The sequence below is a fragment of the Drosophila suzukii genome, unplaced genomic scaffold (assembly GCF_043229965.1).
Source record: "Drosophila suzukii unplaced genomic scaffold, CBGP_Dsuzu_IsoJpt1.0 scf_24, whole genome shotgun sequence".
Classification (NCBI taxonomy): Eukaryota; Metazoa; Arthropoda; class Insecta; order Diptera; family Drosophilidae; genus Drosophila; species Drosophila suzukii.
The window spans coordinates 230,276-251,625 of record NW_027255911.1 but is presented as its reverse complement, the minus strand read 5'-3'; the positions used below and the strand labels follow the sequence as shown (position 1 = coordinate 251,625).

At 43.3% G+C, this 21,350-nt stretch overlaps 3 protein-coding genes across 4 annotated transcripts in view; 1 reads left to right on the top strand and 2 right to left on the bottom strand.

Annotated features, from left to right (window-relative positions):
• Positions 1 to 278: 278 nt before the first annotated feature.
• Positions 279 to 21,350, bottom strand: part of LOC139354811 (uncharacterized) — a 31,651-nt gene continuing 10,579 nt past the window's right edge. Inside the window, exons 5-10 of the mRNA XM_070999057.1 lie at positions 18,803 to 19,163; positions 18,631 to 18,743; positions 16,470 to 18,571; positions 10,139 to 10,313; positions 1,718 to 10,082; positions 279 to 1,661 (exon numbers count right to left, since the gene is read on the bottom strand). The gene's annotated coding sequence lies outside the window, so the exon portion shown is untranslated. The remainder of the gene's footprint in view (positions 1,662 to 1,717; positions 10,083 to 10,138; positions 10,314 to 16,469; positions 18,572 to 18,630; positions 18,744 to 18,802; positions 19,164 to 21,350) is intronic.
• LOC118878442 (prefoldin subunit 1) lies at positions 19,209 to 20,030 on the top strand. Of its 2 annotated transcripts, none has more exons than XM_036821427.3 (3): positions 19,209 to 19,506; positions 19,614 to 19,738; positions 19,797 to 20,030. In XM_036821427.3, exons 1-3 carry the CDS (start codon positions 19,477 to 19,479, stop codon positions 20,002 to 20,004), a joined length of 363 nt encoding a protein of 120 aa, XP_036677322.1. In that variant the 5' UTR covers positions 19,209 to 19,476; the 3' UTR covers positions 20,005 to 20,030. The 2 variants fall into 2 exon arrangements, with proteins under 2 accessions (XP_036677322.1, XP_036677323.1); XM_036821428.3 differs by having other exon boundaries at positions 19,214 to 19,506; positions 19,559 to 19,738.
• LOC118878440 (protein-lysine N-methyltransferase CG9154-like) lies at positions 20,019 to 21,018 on the bottom strand. The gene is made up of 3 exons (XM_036821423.3): positions 20,676 to 21,018; positions 20,464 to 20,623; positions 20,019 to 20,410 (listed from the first exon to the last, which is right to left on the bottom strand). Exons 1-3 carry the CDS (start codon positions 20,814 to 20,816, stop codon positions 20,040 to 20,042), a joined length of 672 nt encoding a protein of 223 aa, XP_036677318.2. The 5' UTR covers positions 20,817 to 21,018; the 3' UTR covers positions 20,019 to 20,039.

The window sequence follows — 21,350 nt, the reverse complement described above, 5'->3', positions numbered from 1 at the left end:
CAGTAACCATCGTTACCATTGCTGCGACGCGATCGTCCTGCCATCAAAGCGTCCCCGTGCCAGCGACAAGTGCTCATTACCCCCTTGTCCCGCGGTGTGGCCCAGAAGTGTCTACTTCGGTTAGGCACAAACACTACTATAAGCTCAATTTTCTTTCGGAACTCGGTTTGGATCCAGCGTTTTCGTATCTGCAGATTGTTTTTATCAATTGCAGATCTGACTTGCCACGACTGTATCTCTAAACGATATGATACATGGAGAAAATATTCAAAAAATCATACGTAAGCGTGTCTATATTGTTCATTTTAGTTGGCTTGGCTTCGCATACATAACATTTTGTTAAAGATGTTCCACTCAATGCAGTGCAATCTTTACCGTTCACTATTGTGAGTTGGAGGCTGTGCTGTATAGAAATTTCATCTCGAGTCGATGATGGCCTAGGGTTCTTCCATATAATTATTGGGTTTGGCGACTGTGTCACCAGTTGAAGAGGCACATAAGAAGTGATAAATATAGAATTGTCTTCACTTAATTGCTTTTGATTTCATTGACAACATCAATTTGAATATTTAATAAACGTAATGCTGTAAGCCTAGTACTCAGATCGGCTAAGAGTATCACTAGTCGAAAAATCTTATTCCTTGTAGTGTGACCGAAGTTGTCAAAGCTCACCCGCAATGCATATAGGATGGTCTTACTGTCAAGAAGTTGGGTTTGTTGCCAAACGGAAAACAAATCAATTGGAGAAATTTGAAAAGGGGGAGTCGGCTGGTACACAAAGAAATTTAAATAAAAACAAGGAAGAACGCTATAGTCGAGTACCTCGACTATCAGATACCCGTTACTCAGCTAAATAGAGATATGCAAGCAGCAAAGCGAGATTAAAATGCGCCATCTACCGGCGGTATACAGAATTAAGCGTTATGGGCGTTAGAGTGGGCGAGACCAATACATTTCAGTTAAAATTTTTTATCTAGCATGAAAATTGTGGGCGTCACAGGTTTTTGCGGTTTGTGGGCGTTAAAGTAGGCGTGGGTCAATCGATAGGTATTGATGAGAACATTACATTTCAGTTAAAATTTTTATTCTAGCATCAAAACTGTAGGAGCCACAGTTTTGGGCGGTTTGTGGGCGTTAGAGTGGGCGTGGCACTCTACTGAAACAAACTTGCGCTGCGCAGGAACCTCAGGAATCTGCGTGCCTAATCCCAGTATTGTAACTCTCATAGTTTCCGAGATCTCAGCGTTCATACGGACAGACGGACAGACGGACATGGCTAGATCGACTCGGCTAGTGATCGTGATCAAGAATGTATATACTTTGTGGGGTCGGAAACGCTTCCTTCTGCCTGTTACATACTTTCCGACGAATCTAGTATACCCTTTTACTCTTCGAGTAACGGGTATAATAAATGGAATGTTCAACGAATGTTTTCATGTATGTAAATTAGTAGTTTAAAGCTTCCTTCTCGTCCCACAAACACTTCGCCATCTGGCTGGCTATGGCTTCTCCAACTGTTCCTTAGCGGGCGCCCTATTTTCCTCCTCCCTATAGAAGCCAGAGGGTCCTCCAGCTCCGCCTAAGCTGCCAAGTAGCTGGTGGTGGTGGTGTCCGGAGTCCTAATGGAGAGGTCGTCGGAGATCGTGTTACTGGTGGTTCTGCTAAAAAGATACTTGTATTAGTACAACGCAACCAAATTCTTTTGGCCAGACCTTACTTTCTTTGCGAGAACGCGCCCGGCAGGATGCCGCGTATTTGCCTCTCGCTCACTCCTATGGTTAGCTTCCGAAATTGCGCTTAACAAGTTCATTGAGGTCTCGGACCGACTCAGTGAATTTGAAGACATAATTAATACTCCGTCAGCGGACCTTTCTAGCATGTGTGAACAGCGCCTAATATAGTATATACCAAACCTTCAATATTAGTGTAGAATAAGTCCTTTTTTTATAATGTTACCGGACTCTCCAAATGTAAAGTAGTCGAGACAGAGTCGTACTCAAGAGCAGAACGTGCGCAGAACACTTATAGTTATAATTTCTATATGTAACCTTATATCCTACACAACTATCATAAATAAAACCTACACCACTCAAAAAGCTACCCTTCTCAGTTCAGAAGTGGGATCAGTGTGGTTGGATATGTGTGAAGCGGAGGAGTTGTGCCAAGAACTCTAAGAAAGCAGCAAGAATCGTCGGCGTGGAAAGTTTGCAATGGGATGTGTTCCCAGGTCTATGTGACAGCTAAAATTGCAAATTACGGATTTGTTCCAGTTCTACGTGGCAGACGGATTCAAGGAAAGCAGATCGGGAATCTTAGTGAACCCGTGGAGTCAAGCATATCAGTTAGATCAGGATTCTTAGTGAGCCTGTGGCCGCAGAAGTCTCAAGAGCAGCAGAAGTCTCAAGAGAAGCCAAAGCACATACACACAAAGCGGTTGTGAGTATTGGTGAATTTTACAAGTTTATGCAAGTCAGAATTTTCTAGAAGCCGGAGCACATACATGCATACAAGGAGTTTGTGTGTATTGGTCAAGGGAGAAAGCAGATGCAGAACTTTGTGAGGTACATATAGTTGTCTCGCTCGCAAAGAGAACTGCCAACCTAGTCGCTAAAACAACATTAAAATGCCGAAAATAGCAGATCTTAAAGGCGACGTGTTAAGATTCCTGCTGAGATCTAGAAACGTGTCAGTTTCGGGCACCAGAGCCGAATTGGTTCAAAGATTAATAGAGTTTGAACAATCGGAGGACGTAGAACTGCCAGCAGCAGTGGGTATCAACATGCAGCAAGAAGAAACGATGTCACCACAGTCAGCGGCAATTTCACAATTGCAAAACGAGATGAAGGAACTAAAGGACATGTTAGCTCAATTAGTTACCGTTCAAATGGGAAACGCAGCACCAGCACATGCAGGAAGTCAGCAACAGCACCAAATAATCGATTTGGATATCAACGAGATTAACAACGAGAGCATTCCTGTACAGGCTACGAACAACGTGAGGCAAGCTTCAGTCAAGGAAATTGCCAACACCTTGCCAGAATTTGATCCCAACGACGACAACGCCATTTCAGTCAATCAGTTCATCGATCGTGTCAACAAAGTGGTTGATGCCTACCAGTGGGACGAGAAGTTCCTGTTACTCGCCATTTATACAAAGCTAAAAGGTCCAGCCAAGATGTGGCTAGATTCATCACCCATTCTACACACTACGTGAAAAAACTTCGCCGAAGCTATACAGGATGAGTTCGGAGCAAATCCAGACGAAGCAGAAGTGCATTTCAACATGGCCAATGCAACCAAGCGACCAAAGGAGACGGTAAAGGAGTACTGTTTCAGGATGTCAGCCCTTGGGGTGCGCTACAAGCTCAGCGAGGCAGCGATCATCAGATATGTTCGCGCAGGTCTACAGCATCGTGAATTGCAAAACAGTATTGCAGCAATTCATTTCGCCACAATGAAACAGCTTCGTGATGCAGCCGAATCGTATTTCGTTAATCGATGTCGGCCAAATACGAGCAAGAAAGAGTATTCACCGAAAGCCAGCAACTTCGAGCAGAAACCAGACAGCGATGTTAAACCACCAAGGACAAAGGAATCCGTTATATGCTACAACTGCGGAGAAAAAGGACACTTTGCCAATTCGTGTCCAAAGGAGAAGAAAAAGTCACGCTGTACCAAATGCAACAAGTTCCACGAGCCAAATGGAAGTTGCCAAGCCACCAATGTCATGCGTGTAGGAGCCGCAAATCAGGACAAACTTTTCACGAGGAAAATCTGCGTACACTCGCACGATTACAGCGCCTTCATCGACACGGGTAGTCAAGCCAGTCTCATCCGACAATCAGTTGCCGAGCAAATTAACGCCAAGCGCCACAAGTGCTCTATGAAGATTAGAGGCATTTGCGGAGGTTCATGTATCCTCACAGAAGCGGTGACTGTGGATATGGATATCGATGGGAAGACGATTACAGCGAAAGTGTATATAGCAGACAACGATATATTGCAGGAGGACTTTCTGTTGGGACAGGACGTCATCATCTCCGCTCATCTCGAGCTCAACTTTGAGTCAGGCGATTCTAAAATCGAACGAGCAGTCCATCAGCCAACAACCCCTGTAAGCACCAATATCGGGAAGCTGCTAGAAAATTTTAAGAACGACAAAGAATGTAAGCAAATGCGCAGCTTACTGGAGAACTTCGCCGATGTTTTCTCGACAGGATTGGAAGGCATAGGAAAGACAAGCGTGGTCAAAGCAGACATCACCGTCGAAAGCAATCAGGTAGTAGCACAAGCCCCATACCGAGTATCCGAGCCAAAGAAAGAAATCGTAAGCAGCATGGTCGACGAGCTGCTAAAGCAGGACATCATCACGTTGACAACATCAGAGTACGCCAGTCCGGTGGTGCTCATCAAGAAGCCGAATGGTAGCGATCGAATGTGCGTCGATTACCGCCGCCTAAACAAGCTGATCAAGAAGGAGAACTTTCCAGTGCCAAACATCGAAGAACGTCTGCAGCAGGCGAAAAGATTTAAGTATTTCTCATCCCTAGACCTCAACAGTGGATACTATCAGATAGAGATAGTCCCAGAGAGCCGAAAGTTTACTGCCTTCATCACCACAGATGGGTTATACGAATTCAAGCGACTTCCGTTCGGATTGAAGAACGCACCTGCGGTTTTTAATCGACTCATGGCAGAGTTACAAAAGAGAGTGCAGAAAGGCGACATGATACACTACATGGACGACATCCTTATTGGCAGTCAAACATTTGATGAGATGTTCGAGAAGCTTGAGAGGATCCTAAAAGTTTTAAAGGAGTGCGGATTAACGCTAAACCTGGACAATTGTGAGTTATATAAGCAGTCAATAACATTCCTTGGTCACCAGATACACGCAGAAGGAATCAGTCCTGGAGAAATTAAGACGAACGCCATCAGAATGTTCCCGAAACCAGCCAATGTTACCGATGTGAGAAAGTTTTTGGGTCTCACTGGTTATTTCCGAAAATTCGTTGCTGGATATGCCATCATTTCAGCGCCATTAAGAATCCTATTGCGCAAGGATCAGCCGTTTTCGTGGAAAGCGCCACAAGAAGAAGCCTTCGACGAATTAAAAAAATGTCTAATATCAAATCCAGTTGTCAGCAGCTATCGTCTAGACGCAGAACATGAACTACATACCGATGCCAGCGCCGTTGGTTTAGCCGGGGTTTTGCTACAACGTGAGGAGGACCAGCTGAAACCAATCGCTTTTTATAGCCGAGCTACTTCTAAGCCGGAGAAAAATTACCACAGCTACGAACTTGAGGCTCTAGCCGTCGTGGAATCGTTGGAGCGATTCAAATACTACATTTATGGCAAAAAGATAAAGGTTATTACCGACTGCAATGCCCTAAAGACGTCGATGGAGACGAGAACTGATACCCCGGACTGCAAGATGGTGGTTACGCATTCAAGAATTCGACATAGATATCGTTCATCGAACAGGAACACAGATGAACCACGTAGACGCACTCAGTCGAGCTCCGTTCGAAGATGCTCGAGAGATGGATACCGCAAGTCTGAAAATAGCAAAAACGATAATCGACGAAGAGGACTGGCTGTTTTCCATACAACTACAGGACGAGAAAATACAGAAAATTGTCGCAAACATGAAATTGGAAAAGAAATCTGAGAGCGTCGAGTATGTGATCGAGCAAGATCGCTTGTTTCGAAAACATTGCAACAATTTATTATGGGTTGTGCCGAAGCAGTTGAGATTCCACATTTTACATGAATGTCACGATAAGGCCGGACATATGAGCACGGATAAGACTATGGCAAGAATTCTAAACTTATTTTGGTTTCCCCGAATGCGAAACTATGTCAAAAGCTACATCAAATCCTGTGTGGGCTGTGCGTTTTATAAAACACCAGGTGGACGTCAGGAAGGTCAGTACCACTACGATGACATTAAGCCGATTCCCTTTTCCACGATACACATGGACCACCTGGGGCCATTTCCGAAGAGTTCCAAGAGAAACGAGCATATTTTGGTAATAGTCGATGCATTCACCAAATTCACCATTGTACGAGCGGTGAAAAGTACAGCAACTAAACACGTCCTAGATGTCCTGCAAGATGTAACCAGCTACCTGGGAATGCCAGATCGAATTGTAACCGATCGTGGTACAGCATTTACATCAAAAGATTTCGAGAAGTACTGCAAGTCAAACAATGTAAAGCACATTTTAAATGCAGTAAGGACACCCAGAGCCAATGGTCACGCAGAGCGCACAAATCGCATCATTTTGTCAATGTTGTTGCCTTCCAATGACACCGATAAACGTTGGGATGACAATATCCGATCAATACAGTGGAGCATTAATACCATGGTAAATAGTACAACTAAATGCTCTCCCTTTCAGCTCCTGTATGGGTATGAACCTCGAGATATCCTAAAGAACGCGATAACCAACATCATTCAAAGCCAAGACCAAAAGATGCTAACTGATGCGGAATTGGATCAACTTAGAGCAGATGCTGCGAGAACTGTCAACGATCACCGAGCTGCCGCCAAGAAACGCTACGATGCCAAACATGCGAAGCCAACTGTTTACAGCCTTGGAGACCTTGTGCTGGTCGAGAATGAGCTATTCAGCACGGGCACATCACGCAAATTGGAGCCGCGCTACAAAGGACCTTTTATAATCACCAAGGTCCTGCCGAACGACAGATATCTTGTAGAAGATATCCCTCACGCACAACGAAAGCAGAGACACTACAAGTCGGTGTATTCGTCCGACAAGATGAAGAGCTGGTGTGAGCTGCCACCGGAGGAGCCCGATGAAGATGACGACTTTGAAGATGATCCACCCCATGAATCCTGCGAGGACGCAGAGATTTGTCAGGAGAGGCCGACTGTGAACAGCGCCTGATATAGTATATACCAAACCTTCAATATTAGTGTAGAATAAGTCCTTTTTTTATAATGTTACCGGACTCTCCAAATGTAAAGTAGTCGAGACAGAGTCGTACTCAAGAGCAGAACGTGAGCAGAACACTTATAGTTATAATTTCTATATGTAACCTTATATCCAACACAACTATCCTAAATAAAACCTACACCACTCAAAAAGCTACCCTTCTCACATGTCAGTCCTTAATATTCGACGAGAGGCAGACAGGGCGCGACAAAGTACTGCGGGCATAGCACAGTGGTCGGGCTGCTATGAAAGTACGCGACAAAAATAGTTGGGCTTGACTTATAGTTCTATAATTTTTACCATATGCTTATAAAAATACCAAAATACTATTTTCAAAAAATGAGCATGCTCATACGCCCCTGCGTCTTCCCACAGTCAATTATGTAAACTAAATTATTAAACTAAAAGTAAACAATTTTAACGTTAAAACAATGCAAATTATTTGTATAAAAATGTTAAGTTATTACTAAAATTGTGAAAAAAAAATAGTTTTAAAAACATTATTAATGTTTTCTTTTCGCGTGGTAATTTTCTTAATCCACTTATAAGAGGGTCTGAACTAAGTAATAATCTGTTGACCAGGTTAGTATTTCATGCTTCTCGAGAAAAATTTCTTGTATGCTGAAATCTAAACCTTTTTAAATCTTTTTTTTCGCTTCAGCAGCTTCCTCAGACAGCTCTCCAATATCAATTATGACTTCAGGTCTATGAATTAAGATTTTATGCACGGAACCTGGCAAGTAGTAGCAAGGATATGTTTCTATTATTTGTCTGTCTCTAGAGCATAATTTCTAAATTTATCTAAATTAGTTTTGTAGCCAGAATTTAAAGCTTACAAAATGGTGGTGCATCTGCTGATTGATCTGATTAATTAATTATCAAGTCCTGTAATACGGGCAGCCAGCTGAGGGTTTTTAAAAATCTGCGGACGTGTTTCCATAGTTTGACGAGCCACTACCGCCAAACTTTGGTCACACCCAACAAATCAAGCAATAGCCAAGTTGGGAACAGTACCAGGCGCTCAGTAGCACCCACTGCATATGAGAATTGCATATCATCATATTATATGTCTCACTAACTCACCGACTCAACGGAACATTGACGAGCCAATGCAGTCAGCACATGTTGCAGGGTCAGCCGAGCCAACTGCATTAACTGCTACCATAATCATAATTCCCTGACCTACTTTAGAATATAGCGTATTTCACTCATTTCACTAAACTTCCGTGTTTCAAGTAGTATATAAACATTTATCAAATGAAGAATAAATCAGTTATCAACACGACTCAATACTCCGCGGTTCTACTTCCTACAACTGGGAATAGGGCTCGTAATACACTATCTCAACTAGCAGCTAACCACGTTAGCTCACCCTCAACGCAGCTCCAGCATCTCCTGTGGTCCGGCATCGCAGTAACCATCGTTACCATTGCTGCGACGCGATCGTCCTGCCATCAAAGCGTCCCCGTGCCAGCGACAAGTGCTCATTACCCCCTTGTCCCGCGGTGTGGCCCAGAAGTGTCTACTTCGGTTAGGCACAAACACTACTATAAGCTCAATTTTCTTTCGGAACTCGGTTTGGATCCAGCGTTTTCGTATCTGCAGATTGTTTTTATCAATTGCAGATCTGACTTGCCACGACTGTATCTCTAAACGATATGATACATGGAGAAAATATTCAAAAAATCATACGTAAGCGTGTCTATATTGTTCATTTTAGTTGGCTTGGCTTCGTATACATAACATTTTGTTAAAGATGTTCCACTCAATGCAGTGCAATCTTTACCGTTCACTATTGTGAGTTGGAGGCTGTGCTGTATAGAAATTTCATCTCGAGTCGATGATGGCCTAGGGTTCTTCCATATAATTATTGGGTTTGGCGACTGTGTCACCAGTTGAAGAGGCACATAAGAAGTGATAAATATAGAATTGTCTTCACTTAATTGCTTTTGATTTCATTGACAACATCAATTTGAATACTTAATAAACGTAATGCTGTAAGCCTAGTACTCAGATCGGCTAAGAGTATCACTAGTCGAAAAATCTTATTCCTTGTAGTGTGACCGAAGTTGTCAAAGTTCACCCGCAATGCATATAGGATGGTCTTACTGTCAAGAAGTTGGGTTTGTTGCCAAACGGAAAACAAATCAATTGGAGAAATTTGAAAAGGAGGAGTCTGCTGGTACACAAAGAAATTTAAATAAAAACAAGGAAGAACGCTATAGTCGAGTACCTCGACTATCAGATACCCGTTACTCAGCTAAATAGAGATATGCAAGCAGCAAAGCGAGATTAAAATGCGCCATCTACCTGCGGTATACAGAATTAAGCGTTATGGGCGTTAGAGTGGGCGTGGCAAATCAATCAATCGTTAGTATTGACGAGACCAATACATTTCAGTTAACATTTTTTATCTAGCATGAAAATTGTTGGCGTCACAGGTTTTTGCGGTTTGTGGGCGTTAAAGTAGGCGTGGCAAACTTTATTTTGGGTCAATCGATAGGTATTGATGAGAACATTACATTTCAGTTAAAATTTTTATTCTAGCATCAAAACTGTAGGAGCCACAGTTTTGGGCGGTTTGTGGGCGTTAGAGTGGGCGTGGCACTCTACTGAAACAAACTTGCGCTGCGCAGGAATCTCAGGAATCTGCGTGCCTAATCCCAGTATTGTAACTCTCATAGTTTCCGAGATCTCAGCGTTCATACGGACAGACGGACAGACGGACATGGCTAGATCGACTCGGCTAGTGATCGTGATCAAGAATGTATATACTTTGTGGGGTCGGAAACGCTTCCTTCTGCCTGTTACATACTTTCCGACGAATCTAGTATACCCTTTTACTCTTCGAGTAACGGGTATAATAAATGGAATGTTCAACGAATGTTTTCATGTATGTAAATTAGTAGTTTAAAGCTTCCTTCTCGTCCCACAAACACTTCGCCATCTGGCTGGCTATGGCTTCTCCAACTGTTCCTTAGCGGGCGCCCTATTTTCCTCCTCCCTATAGAAGCCAGAGGGTCCTCCAGCTCCGCCTAAGCTGCCAAGTAGCTGGTGGTGGTGGTGTCCGGAGTCCTAATGGAGAGGTCGTCGGAGATCGTGTTACTGGTGGTTCTGCTAAAAAGATACTTGTATTAGTACAACGCAACCAAATTCTTTTGGCCAGACCTTACTTTCTTTGCGAGAACGCGCCCGGCAGGATGCCGCGTATTTGCCTCTCGCTCACTCCTATGGTTAGCTTCCGAAATTGCGCTTAACAAGTTCATTGAGGTCTCGGACCGACTCAGTGAATTTGAAGACATAATTAATACTCCGTCAGCGGACCTTTCTAGCATGTGTGAACAGCGCCTAATATAGTATATACCAAACCTTCAATATTAGTGTAGAATAAGTCCTTTTTTTATAATGTTACCGAACTCTCCAAATGTAAAGTAGTCGAGACAGAGTCGTACTCAAGAGCAGAACGTGCGCAGAACACTTATAGTTATAATTTCTATATGTAACCTTATATCCTACACAACTATCATAAATAAAACCTACACCACTCAAAAAGCTACCCTTCTCAGTTCAGAAGTGGGATCAGTGTGGTTGGATATGTGTGAAGCGGAGGAGTTGTGCCAAGAACTCTAAGAAAGCAGCAAGAATCGTCGGCGTGGAAAGTTTGCAATGGGATGTGTTCCCAGGTCTATGTGACAGCTAAAATTGCAAATTACGGATTTGTTCCAGTTCTACGTGGCAGACGGATTCAAGGAAAGCAGATCGGGAATCTTAGTGAACCCGTGGAGTCAAGCATATCAGTTAGATCAGGATTCTTAGTGAGCCTGTGGCCGCAGAAGTCTCAAGAGCAGCAGAAGTCTCAAGAGAAGCCAAAGCACATACACACAAAGCGGTTGTGAGTATTGGTGAATTTTACAAGTTTATGCAAGTCAGAATTTTCTAGAAGCCGGAGCACATACATGCATACAAGGAGTTTGTGTGTATTGGTCAAGGGAGAAAGCAGATGCAGAACTTTGTGAGGTACATATAGTTGTCTCGCTCGCAAAGAGAACTGCCAACCTAGTCGCTAAAACAACATTAAAATGCCGAAAATAGCAGATCTTAAAGGCGACGTGTTAAGATTCCTGCTGAGATCTAGAAACGTGTCAGTTTCGGGCACCAGAGCCGAATTGGTTCAAAGATTAATAGAGTTTGAACAATCGGAGGACGTAGAACTGCCAGCAGCAGTGGGTATCAACATGCAGCAAGAAGAAACGATGTCACCACAGTCAGCGGCAATTTCACAATTGCAAAACGAGATGAAGGAACTAAAGGACATGTTAGCTCAATTAGTTACCGTTCAAATGGGAAACGCAGCACCAGCACATGCAGGAAGTCAGCAACAGCACCAAATAATCGATTTGGATATCAACGAGATTAACAACGAGAGCATTCCTGTACAGGCTACGAACAACGTGAGGCAAGCTTCAGTCAAGGAAATTGCCAACACCTTGCCAGAATTTGATCCCAACGACGACAACGCCATTTCAGTCAATCAGTTCATCGATCGTGTCAACAAAGTGGTTGATGCCTACCAGTGGGACGAGAAGTTCCTGTTACTCGCCATTTATACAAAGCTAAAAGGTCCAGCCAAGATGTGGCTAGATTCATCACCCATTCTACACACTACGTGAAAAAACTTCGCCGAAGCTATACAGGATGAGTTCGGAGCAAATCCAGACGAAGCAGAAGTGCATTTCAACATGGCCAATGCAACCAAGCGACCAAAGGAGACGGTAAAGGAGTACTGTTTCAGGATGTCAGCCCTTGGGGTGCGCTACAAGCTCAGCGAGGCAGCGATCATCAGATATGTTCGCGCAGGTCTACAGCATCGTGAATTGCAAAACAGTATTGCAGCAATTCATTTCGCCACAATGAAACAGCTTCGTGATGCAGCCGAATCGTATTTCGTTAATCGATGTCGGCCAAATACGAGCAAGAAAGAGTATTCACCGAAAGCCAGCAACTTCGAGCAGAAACCAGACAGCGATGTTAAACCACCAAGGACAAAGGAATCCGTTATATGCTACAACTGCGGAGAAAAAGGACACTTTGCCAATTCGTGTCCAAAGGAGAAGAAAAAGTCACGCTGTACCAAATGCAACAAGTTCCACGAGCCAAATGGAAGTTGCCAAGCCACCAATGTCATGCGTGTAGGAGCCGCAAATCAGGACAAACTTTTCACGAGGAAAATCTGCGTACACTCGCACGATTACAGCGCCTTCATCGACACGGGTAGTCAAGCCAGTCTCATCCGACAATCAGTTGCCGAGCAAATTAACGCCAAGCGCCACAAGTGCTCTATGAAGATTAGAGGCATTTGCGGAGGTTCATGTATCCTCACAGAAGCGGTGACTGTGGATATGGATATCGATGGGAAGACGATTACAGCGAAAGTGTATATAGCAGACAACGATATATTGCAGGAGGACTTTCTGTTGGGACAGGACGTCATCATCTCCGCTCATCTCGAGCTCAACTTTGAGTCAGGCGATTCTAAAATCGAACGAGCAGTCCATCAGCCAACAACCCCTGTAAGCACCAATATCGGGAAGCTGCTAGAAAATTTTAAGAACGACAAAGAATGTAAGCAAATGCGCAGCTTACTGGAGAACTTCGCCGATGTTTTCTCGACAGGATTGGAAGGCATAGGAAAGACAAGCGTGGTCAAAGCAGACATCACCGTCGAAAGCAATCAGGTAGTAGCACAAGCCCCATACCGAGTATCCGAGCCAAAGAAAGAAATCGTAAGCAGCATGGTCGACGAGCTGCTAAAGCAGGACATCATCACGTTGACAACATCAGAGTACGCCAGTCCGGTGGTGCTCATCAAGAAGCCGAATGGTAGCGATCGAATGTGCGTCGATTACCGCCGCCTAAACAAGCTGATCAAGAAGGAGAACTTTCCAGTGCCAAACATCGAAGAACGTCTGCAGCAGGCGAAAAGATTTAAGTATTTCTCATCCCTAGACCTCAACAGTGGATACTATCAGATAGAGATAGTCCCAGAGAGCCGAAAGTTTACTGCCTTCATCACCACAGATGGGTTATACGAATTCAAGCGACTTCCGTTCGGATTGAAGAACGCACCTGCGGTTTTTAATCGACTCATGGCAGAGTTACAAAAGAGAGTGCAGAAAGGCGACATGATACACTACATGGACGACATCCTTATTGGCAGTCAAACATTTGATGAGATGTTCGAGAAGCTTGAGAGGATCCTAAAAGTTTTAAAGGAGTGCGGATTAACGCTAAACCTGGACAATTGTGAGTTATATAAGCAGTCAATAACATTCCTTGGTCACCAGATACACGCAGAAGGAATCAGTCCTGGAGAAATTAAGACGAACGCCATCAGAATGTTCCCGAAACCAGCCAATGTTACCGATGTGAGAAAGTTTTTGGGTCTCACTGGTTATTTCCGAAAATTCGTTGCTGGATATGCCATCATTTCAGCGCCATTAAGAATCCTATTGCGCAAGGATCAGCCGTTTTCGTGGAAAGCGCCACAAGAAGAAGCCTTCGACGAATTAAAAAAATGTCTAATATCAAATCCAGTTGTCAGCAGCTATCGTCTAGACGCAGAACATGAACTACATACCGATGCCAGCGCCGTTGGTTTAGCCGGGGTTTTGCTACAACGTGAGGAGGACCAGCTGAAACCAATCGCTTTTTATAGCCGTGCTACTTCTAAGCCGGAGAAAAATTACCACAGCTACGAACTTGAGGCTCTAGCCGTCGTGGAATCGTTGGAGCGATTCAAATACTACATTTATGGCAAAAAGATAAAGGTTATTACCGACTGCAATGCCCTAAAGACGTCGATGGAGACGAGAACTGATACCCCGGACTGCAAGATGGTGGTTACGCATTCAAGAATTCGACATAGATATCGTTCATCGAACAGGAACACAGATGAACCACGTAGACGCACTCAGTCGAGCTCCGTTCGAAGATGCTCGAGAGATGGATACCGCAAGTCTGAAAATAGCAAAAACGATAATCGACGAAGAGGACTGGCTGTTTTCCATACAACTACAGGACGAGAAAATACAGAAAATTGTCGCAAACATGAAATTGGAAAAGAAATCTGAGAGCGTCGAGTATGTGATCGAGCAAGATCGCTTGTTTCGAAAACATTGCAACAATTTATTATGGGTTGTGCCGAAGCAGTTGAGATTCCACATTTTACATGAATGTCACGATAAGGCCGGACATATGAGCACGGATAAGACTATGGCAAGAATTCTAAACTTATTTTGGTTTCCCCGAATGCGAAACTATGTCAAAAGCTACATCAAATCCTGTGTGGGCTGTGCGTTTTATAAAACACCAGGTGGACGTCAGGAAGGTCAGTACCACTACGATGACATTAAGCCGATTCCCTTTTCCACGATACACATGGACCACCTGGGGCCATTTCCGAAGAGTTCCAAGAGAAACGAGCATATTTTGGTAATAGTCGATGCATTCACCAAATTCACCATTGTACGAGCGGTGAAAAGTACAGCAACTAAACACGTCCTAGATGTCCTGCAAGATGTAACCAGCTACCTGGGAATGCCAGATCGAATTGTAACCGATCGTGGTACAGCATTTACATCAAAAGATTTCGAGAAGTACTGCAAGTCAAACAATGTAAAGCACATTTTAAATGCAGTAAGGACACCCAGAGCCAATGGTCACGCAGAGCGCACAAATCGCATCATTTTGTCAATGTTGTTGCCTTCCAATGACATCGATAAACGTTGGGATGACAATATCCGATCAATACAGTGGAGCATTAATACCATGGTAAATAGTACAACTAAATGCTCTCCCTTTCAGCTCCTGTATGGGTATGAACCTCGAGATATCCTAAAGAACGCGATAACCAACATCATTCAAAGCCAAGACCAAAAGATGCTAACCGATGCGGAATTGGATCAACTTAGAGCAGATGCTGCGAGAACTGTCAACGATCACCGAGCTGCCGCCAAGAAACGCTACGATGCCAAACATGCGAAGCCAACTGTTTACAGCCTTGGAGACCTTGTGCTGGTCGAGAATGAGCTATTCAGCACGGGCACATCACGCAAATTGGAGCCGCGCTACAAAGGACCTTTTATAATCACCAAGGTCCTGCCGAACGACAGATATCTTGTAGAAGATATCCCTCACGCACAACGAAAGCAGAGACACTACAAGTCGGTGTATTCGTCCGACAAGATGAAGAGCTGGTGTGAGCTGCCACCGGAGGAGCCCGATGAAGATGACGACTTTGAAGATGATCCACCCCATGAATCCTGCGAGGACGCAGAGATTTGTCAGGAGAGGCCGACTGTGAACAGCGCCTGATATAGTATATACCAAACCTTCAATATTAGTGTAGAATAAGTCCTTTTTTTATAATGTTACCGGACTCTCCAAATGTAAAGTAGTCGAGACAGAGTCGTACTCAAGAGCAGAACGTGAGCAGAACACTTATAGTTATAATTTCTATATGTAACCTTATATCCAACACAACTATCCTAAATAAAACCTACACCACTCAAAAAGCTACCCTTCTCACATGTCAGTCCTTAATATTCGACGAGAGGCAGACAGGGCGCGACAAAGTACTGCGGGCATAGCACAGTGGTCGGGCTGCTATGAAAGTACGCGACAAAAATAGTTGGGCTTGACTTATAGTTCTATAATTTTTACCATATGCTTATAAAAATACCAAAATACTATTTTCAAAAAATGAGCATGCTCATACGCCCCTGCGTCTTCCCACAGTCAATTATGTAAACTAAATTATTAAACTAAAAGTAAACAATTTTAACGTTAAAACAATGCAAATTATTTGTATAAAAATGTTAAGTTATTACTAAAATTGTGAAAAAAAAATAGTTTTAAAAACATTATTAATGTTTTCTTTTCGCGTGGTAATTTTCTTAATCCACTTATAAGAGGGTCTGAACTAAGTAATAATCTGTTGACCAGGTTAGTATTTCATGCTTCTCGAGAAAAATTTCTTGTATGCTGAAATCTAAACCTTTTTAAATCTTTTTTTTCCCTTCAGCAGCTTCCTCAGACAGCTCTCCAATATCAATTATGACTTCAGGTCTATGAATTAAGATTTTATGCACGGAACCTGGCAAGTAGTACCAAGGATATGTTTCTATTATTTGTCTGTCTCTAGAGCATAATTTCTAAATTTATCTAAATTAGTTTTGTAGCCAGAATTTAAAGCTTACAAAATGGTGGTGCATCTGCTGATTGATCTGATTAATTAATTATCAAGTCCTGTAATACGGGCAGCCAGCTGAGGGTTTTTAAAAATCTGCGGACGTGTTTCCATAGTTTGACGAGCCACTACCGCCAAACTTTGGTCACACCCAACAAATCAAGCAATAGCCAAGTTGGGAACAGTACCAGGCGCTCAGTAGCACCCACTGCATATGAGAATTGCATATCATCATATTATATGTCTCACTAACTCACCGACTCAACGGAACATTGACGAGCCAATGCAGTCAGCACATGTTGCAGGGTCAGCCGAGCCAACTGCATTAACTGCTACCATAATCATAATTCCCTGACCTACTTTAGAATATAGCGTATTTCACTCATTTCACTAAACTTCCGTGTTTCAAGTAGTATATAAACATTTATCAAATGAAGAATAAATCAGTTATCAACACGACTCAATACTCCGCGGTTCTACTTCCTACAACTGGGAATAGGGCTCGTAATACACTATCTCAACTAGCAGCTAACCACGTTAGCTCACCCTCAACGCAGCTCCAGCATCTCCTGTGGTCCGGCATCGCAGTAACCATCGTTACCATTGCTGCGACGCGATCGTCCTGCCATCAAAGCGTCCCCGTGCCAGCGACAAGTGCTCATTACCCCCTTGTCCCGCGGTGTGGCCCAGAAGTGTCTACTTCGGTTAGGCACAAACACTACTATAAGCTCAATTTTCTTTCGGAACTCGGTTTGGATCCAGCGTTTTCGTATCTGCAGATTGTTTTTATCAATTGCAGATCTGACTTGCCACGACTGTATCTCTAAACGATATGATACATGGAGAAAATATTCAAAAAATCATACGTAAGCGTGTCTATATTGTTCATTTTAGTTGGCTTGGCTTCGCATACATAACATTTTGTTAAAGATGTTCCACTCAATGCAGTGCAATCTTTACCGTTCACTATTGTGAGTTGGAGGCTGTGCTGTATAGAAATTTCATCTCGAGTCGATGATGGCCTAGGGTTCTTCCATATAATTATTGGGTTTGGCGACTGTGTCACCAGTTGAAGAGGCACATAAGAAGTGATAAATATAGAATTGTCTTCACTTAATTGCTTTTGATTTCATTGACAACATCAATTTGAATATTTAATAAACGTAATGCTGTAAGCCTAGTACTCAGATCGGCTAAGAGTATCACTAGTCGAAAAATCTTATTCCTTGTAGTGTGACCGAAGTTGTCAAAGCTCACCCGCAATGCATATAGGATGGTCTTACTGTCAAGAAGTTGGGTTTGTTGCCAAACGGAAAACAAATCAATTGGAGAAATTTGAAAAGGGGGAGTCGGCTGGTACACAAAGAAATTTAAATAAAAACAAGGAAGAACGCTATAGTCGAGTACCTCGACTATCAGATACCCGTTACTCAGCTAAATAGAGATATGCAAGCAGCAAAGCGAGATTAAAATGCGCCATCTACCGGCGGTATACAGAATTAAGCGTTATGGGCGTTAGAGTGGGCGAGACCAATACATTTCAGTTAAAATTTTTTATCTAGCATGAAAATTGTGGGCGTCACAGGTTTTTGCGGTTTGTGGGCGTTAAAGTAGGCGTGGGTCAATCGATAGGTATTGATGAGAACATTACATTTCAGTTAAAATTTTTATTCTAGCATCAAAACTGTAGGAGCCACAGTTTTGGGCGGTTTGTGGGCGTTAGAGTGGGCGTGGCACTCTACTGAAACAAACTTGCGCTGCGCAGGAACCTCAGGAATCTGCGTGCCTAATCCCAGTATTGTAACTCTCATAGTTTCCGAGATCTCAGCGTTCATACGGACAGACGGACAGACGGACATGGCTAGATCGACTCGGCTAGTGATCCTGATCAAGAATATATATACTTTGTGAGGTTGGAAACGCTTCCTTCTGCCTGTTACATACTTTCCGACGAATCTAGTATACCCTTTTACTCTTCGAGTAACGGGTATAATAAATGGAATGTTCAACGAATGTTTTCATGTATGTAAATTAGTAGTTTAAAGCTTCCTTCTCGTCCTACAAACACTTCGCCATCTTTCCCGCTCCACCACAGTACAGCTCCGAGTCCCAATAGGCATATTGGACCTTGAGGAAGTGGGAGAACGGGGTTGATCCGCTGATGCTGCAGTAAGTCGCCCAGCATCCTGGCAGTGGCTGGCTATGGCTTCTCCAACTGTTCCTTAGCGGGCGCCCTATTTTCCTCCTCCCTATAGAAGCCAGAGGGTCCTCCAGCTCCGCCTAAGCTGCCAAGTAGCTGGTGGTGGTGGTGTCCGGAGTCCTAATGGAGAGGTCGTCGGAGATCGTATTACTGGTGGTTCTGCTAAAAAGATACTTGTATTAGTACAACGCAACGCAATTCTTTTGGCCAGACCTTACTTTCTTTGCGAGAACGCGCCCGGCAGGATGCCGCGTATTTGCCTCTCGCTCACTCCTATGGTTAGCTCGCGGTCCTAATGGAGAGGTCGTCGGAGATCGTATTACTGGTGGTTCTGCTAAAAAGATACTTGTATTAGTACAACGCAACCAAATTCTTTTGGCCAGATCTTACTTTGCGAGGCCGCGCCCGGCAGGATGTCCATGTAGAGATTTGAGTGCCACTCGGCATATTCCTTCCCACTGGGATTCTCTAGTGTATCTCCAACAGCACTTCAACTATTCTGCGAATTTGACCGCTTTGTGGAATTGCTTCCTGTCGGTGCAATCCCGCAATAAAGGGCATAAGCTTGAATTTTGCGTCCTATTTCATCTGATCTGACCTTCTGGATTCGATTTTGGGGTTTTCCTTCCATTTTTAATTTTTAGTTTCCATCGCCTTTGCACGAACACCGCCAAACATTAAATTTCTTATTCTTTGGGCCGCGAAATCTGGTATTTTTTCTGGTATTTCCTTAGCTCATCTGAGTACCGCGCTGAAAAACAGACCCGACGAAAAGCGTTAGCTGCGTATTTGCCTCTCGCTCACTCCTAGGGTTAGGTCGCGGTTTTCGTCGATCTGAGTACTAGGCTTTAAGCGAAAACCCCCCTGTTTAAACAGGCTTATAAATTGTGTTCTATAGTTCAGACACAACTATCGATATATACAAATAAAACGGGTGCGGGACAATGAAAAAAATAAAAAGAATATCACGAATCTGACTGCAGGTGTTCTTATTTCAATAGAATTTAAAACGAAAACAATCAATATATCATAATTTATCTGTGAAGGAACAGTTACCAGACGAAATGGCACTAATGGACATAGAGCTAAAGAAGGTAAACGGGTGACATTTCAATTAAGCTGTGTGTACGAGTGTTCCCCAAATAGCTAATCCAACACCCACTGTACGAGTATTCGTTAAGAGGCCTTTTCTGAAATGCAGATCAACAAACTGGAAACCACCAAGAAGATCAACATGATCGACATGAAGTGCGACATGGTCAAAACGGGCAAGCACAAGTACCAGCTTACTGAGAAGGGCACTAGCAGTCTTTCCGAACACGCAAGGTAAATGTAACTTGGATGTAAATCATCTTCAGATGGCTTTTTAACTATTCCTTTCTAGAGTTTACCAGTCCGTTGGCCGCATGTTCCTGCTGACGAATGTGCAGTACAAGCGCGAAGATCTAAAGGCCAAACAAGAGAAGTGCGACAAGGCGATAGAACTACCAGAAAAAAAGAAGGCCTTTCTACAGAAGTCCCTCAAGGATGAAGAAGACGGACTGCGTGAACTCGTGCAACAGCGTAAGGGGGCCGACCTGGTTGCGAAATAAATTCTAACTCGGCATTTATACCTCAATGCAATTGCTTATTTATTTTCAACATATTCGTCTAAATTGAAATTAGCGTAGCTCACGAACGAGTTTCCCAGATTACGCTCGTGTTCCGGTCGGAAGGCGCACTTAAAAACGGGCAGGCCGCTAGTGAGCCAGGGTTCCGCCACCTCCCCAGAGCAAAGAATTATCTTGCACTCAGACGGGTTCCGCTGCAGCCTGGTGATTATTTCACAAGTTTTGAGTGTACACTCCTGAGACAGGAAGGGCGGATCGGCAACGATTAAGTCATACTGGTGGTGATGCTCTTTGAGGTAGTTCGTGTTGCCTCCTACGCAGTTTAGGTCGTAGAGCACAAAGTCCGTGCCGTAGGCTCCAAATCTTGGATCGTACTCAAAGATGCGGACTAAATAGGCACGAAATCATCATTGGGCATAGGCATTTAATCTGCTTGCTTACCATTGTCATGGATGTTTCTTATGTCCTTGTAAAGTGATGGACATGATAGGAGAGCAATATGAAAATCTCCCAAATCAGCCTTTTGTTCCGCCAATAGCTTATGCACAACATCGCGCAGAGTATGTTTAGTTTTCGCACTGTACCAAAACTGACTCAGTTGCTGCAAGCAGGAAAAGTCAGCATATATTAAATGTACTTATAGGGTTTCTTGCCCAATCTTCCTCGAATTGAGCATCCATTCCGGCCTGGTTAACAATTTGATATTCCTCCTCGGCTTTACGCTTGGATCGCGCCGACAGGAATTCGTTAGGAATAGCCAACGTGTCGGCAGGGAGCAAAATGTCCTCGTCCATTATGATATTTTTAGCTATCCCAGTCAAAATAAACCTAACTGTGCGTTTGTTGAACTAGAGGTGAAAATTTGATGATACTTTAGACAGTTAGGGTATTCCGTTACTGCGGAATTATTTATATTTAATTGCGGAATTATTTATTTTAGCTCTTTATCAGCAGCTTCATACAAACTCTAATTTTAAATCAGGACTTTAAGCAATTCAATAACCTCGACTCCAACCATAGTTCATTAAAAAGCCACGGCAGCTCTGAAACATACTACCACCAATAAGCATGATTCAGTTTAAAAATAAGCAAGGAAGAATATATTTATTTGGTTTCATCTTAATAATTATACCCGTTACTCGTAGTAAGTAGTAGGGTATACTAGATTAGTCGGAAAGTATGTAACAGGCAGAAGGAAGCGTTCATTAAAAAGCCACGGCAGCTCTGAAACATAGTACCACCAATAAGCATCATTCAGTTTAAAAATAAGCAAGGAAGAATATATTTATTTGGTTTCATCTTAATAATTATACCCGTTACTCGTAGAG

Coding starts and splice junctions, on each gene's coding strand:
- LOC118878440 (XM_036821423.3), bottom strand. CDS start 20,816: ATGGACGAGGACATTTTGCTCCCTGCCGACACGTTGGCTATTCCTAAC. Junction 20,624..20,675: donor CTCAATTCGAGGAAGATTGG/GCAAGAAACCCT, acceptor TCCTGCTTGCAG/CAACTGAGTCAGTTTTGGTA. Junction 20,411..20,463: donor AAGAAACATCCATGACAATG/GTAAGCAAGCAG, acceptor GTGCCTATTTAG/TCCGCATCTTTGAGTACGAT.
- LOC118878442 (XM_036821427.3), top strand. CDS start 19,477: ATGGCACTAATGGACATAGAGCTAAAGAAG. Junction 19,507..19,613: donor TGGACATAGAGCTAAAGAAG/GTAAACGGGTGA, acceptor TCTGAAATGCAG/ATCAACAAACTGGAAACCAC. Junction 19,739..19,796: donor AGTCTTTCCGAACACGCAAG/GTAAATGTAACT, acceptor ATTCCTTTCTAG/AGTTTACCAGTCCGTTGGCC.